At 34.3% G+C, this 2543-nt stretch overlaps 1 protein-coding gene across 1 annotated transcript; it reads left to right on the top strand.

The window, feature by feature from the left end:
- Positions 1-443: 443 nt before the first annotated feature.
- On the top strand, positions 444-1641 carry LOC138861255 (GH3 domain-containing protein-like; the record flags this gene model as incomplete). Its single annotated transcript, XM_070120186.1, is given in 2 exon segments — positions 444-574; positions 765-1641. Coding segments are annotated over 2 exon segments (350 nt in total), but the record flags the coding sequence as incomplete, so codon positions are not given.
- Positions 1642-2543: the final 902 nt, after the last annotated feature.

Raw genomic sequence — 2543 nt, 5'->3', positions numbered from 1 at the left:
TGATGTGTGGGCATGAGTACCTTACAAGGAATGCATAAAATGTAGTAACATGTTATGAATGACTCATCCTTCGTAACCACTACAAAGTCAACCTTGATGCGAACTACATATCACCCAATGCCAGGCTAAGTCACCCATGAACTACATGTCATCTGGAGGCAAATCAAAACACGTTATACATCAAGTTATCCAACAGTTAGATATTCACCTGCTTTTTGAACATCACAAAAGGCTTTGCTCATCATCTAGTCACTGCTGTCTGATTTTGTGTACAATACATGTGTATAGCAGGGACTAACTCCCTGACTTTCCATTCATAGTTATCAGGATAGATCATACATAAGTTTCCTTGGGAGTTGAGTTTTGCAGGTTGTCCAGTAGATAAATTGTGTTAATTCCATTTGTGTTACATTTGCTTTGTTTTTTACTATGTTCAAAAACAGGTTCACAGTTGGCTGACTACTGCTGTGCTGAGAGTGCTGCCATCAAGACTTCAAAAGAAACAGTTCCTCATTACGTAGTTTTTGTTGAATACCAAAATGGCCAAGTAATGTCCCAGGACAAAACCTTGGAGGTATGCAGTTTATTGTTTTAATTTCAATACTTGAATATAAAAAAAACTCCATTAGAGTCAAATAATCAAACATTTATATATTTAAGAATTTCCTTCTGAAAGCTGTTCACAACAGTAAACTTGTAGTTAACATACACACAGTACTTGAAGATTTTTATGACAAAGTAGCAAATTTACCTTCTTTTTGCAGCTTGATGAGGATCTGCGAAAAGAGCACTTTGTTTATGATTCTTTTCGTACAAAGGGGAGCATTGCCATTCCAGAAGTGTACTCATTGAAACCAGGCACTTTCTTGGCACTCCGTCAGCATTTACTTCAACACACTGATGCAACTGCAAATCAGTTGAAAATACCTCGAGTGCTTGTCAAAGAATCAGCTATCAAGTTTTTATTGGAAAATGTTGTCTGATTAAATGTATAGGAACTCATATAATTAATTTGGGAATTGAGTTATTAATAAATTTGTAAGGATAAAGTGTATATAGTACTGTAAAAGTATTTTCAATAGGAGTCTTGATATTATGGTATAATAATTCTTACAGATTTTACTGTTGTTAAGTAATGAGGTAAACATTCTCTTTAGATTCTCTACATTTATAAATAATGTACATAGTATATATTTATTTATTTTCATTCATGAACAAGAAGTCCTATTATGTATGGTTTATTATCAAAGATCTCTGACCTGTATTGTCATTTTTTTTTATATGTTTGACCTCATTCTCTCCCAGTGCATGCCAGTGATCTGGACTGGAAATAGGTATCAGGAAAATAGGGTACAGCAGTACCCCTGCCTCTCAAAATTTAGTAATTTTTATATGATACTTTTATTATGTTTTTTTTTTAACTGGTGAATGAGTGCATGCCTTTGATTGTGCATGTGTGTGTTTCAACATTTGGAAGTCTAGTCCTACTAGTAATGCATTATGCATTAGAAAAGAGTTATCCTTTAAGATATGCATACTGATGATTATTACAGGTTCTCTTAATTTGTATTCATTTCTTATTAGGAGAATAATTTGTTTTTATTTCTTATCAGATTGAGGTAATAAACTATAAAATTTTGATAGATATCCTTTTATTCATCTTCAAACAATTCCAAGTTGCCTCTTGAGCAGACAGTGAACACTTTCAAGAGGAAAACATGGTATTTGGGGGAAAAGGGTTATTGTGAAAAAAAATTTAGATTGTGCTTTGGTCACAGTTCTTAGAATAACTCTTATCTGTCTTTGAATATATTAATTTACTCCATTCTCAGTATGATAACAAGGCCTGAGCTAGCCAGATTGAAAAATGCAAATGTCATCCTTTCTTCTTCTTACTTTGCAAATTAAAAACAATTACTGATTTAATACTCCTGTGGCTTGAGTTTGAAAATGATTACATGAAAATTGTTTATACAGAATGCTTAACCTGCAGATGGCAAAAACACATGCTATGTCCACAAGAAATTAAGTTTTTCAAATATTAGTCCTATCTCATCTGTTTACCCTATTCATTTTGGAAAGATTTGTCCTTTATCATTTTTCTATAAGAGCCCCCCTCAAGGTCTGACTTGGCCCTCCCAGGGCCACACCCACAATATTTTTGGCTAAATTACAACTTTGTAGCTTTGGTCGTAGCAAAAAAATACTCGGGGACTCGCATCACCCCAGAAACTGATTGTACTCACTTCATTCACCAAACTTGCCTCCCCCCCTCCCCCCAAGAAAAAGCTGAAATGGTATCCCTGGTTATTAGTATCTTAATAGCATTACAATAATCATAATGTCAATAACAAGGGCATTATCAATATTAATATCATTAGAAAAAACATTTTCCTGCAAATTCAAGGAATAGGGAAATCAGACATGGTCACTATGGCCATGTCTCCCCCTCCTTGAAATTGATGATGATGGCTGAGCACTTGTAGAGCCATTTGTGCAAGAAAACTCACAATGAACTACAATGGAGAGAATATAAACCCATG

This window comes from Penaeus vannamei, unplaced genomic scaffold (assembly GCF_042767895.1).
Source record: "Penaeus vannamei isolate JL-2024 unplaced genomic scaffold, ASM4276789v1 unanchor3583, whole genome shotgun sequence".
In the NCBI taxonomy this organism is placed as follows: Eukaryota; Metazoa; Arthropoda; class Malacostraca; order Decapoda; family Penaeidae; genus Penaeus; species Penaeus vannamei.
Note: the sequence above shows the minus strand (reverse complement) of the source record. Positions and strands in the feature narration are given on the sequence as shown.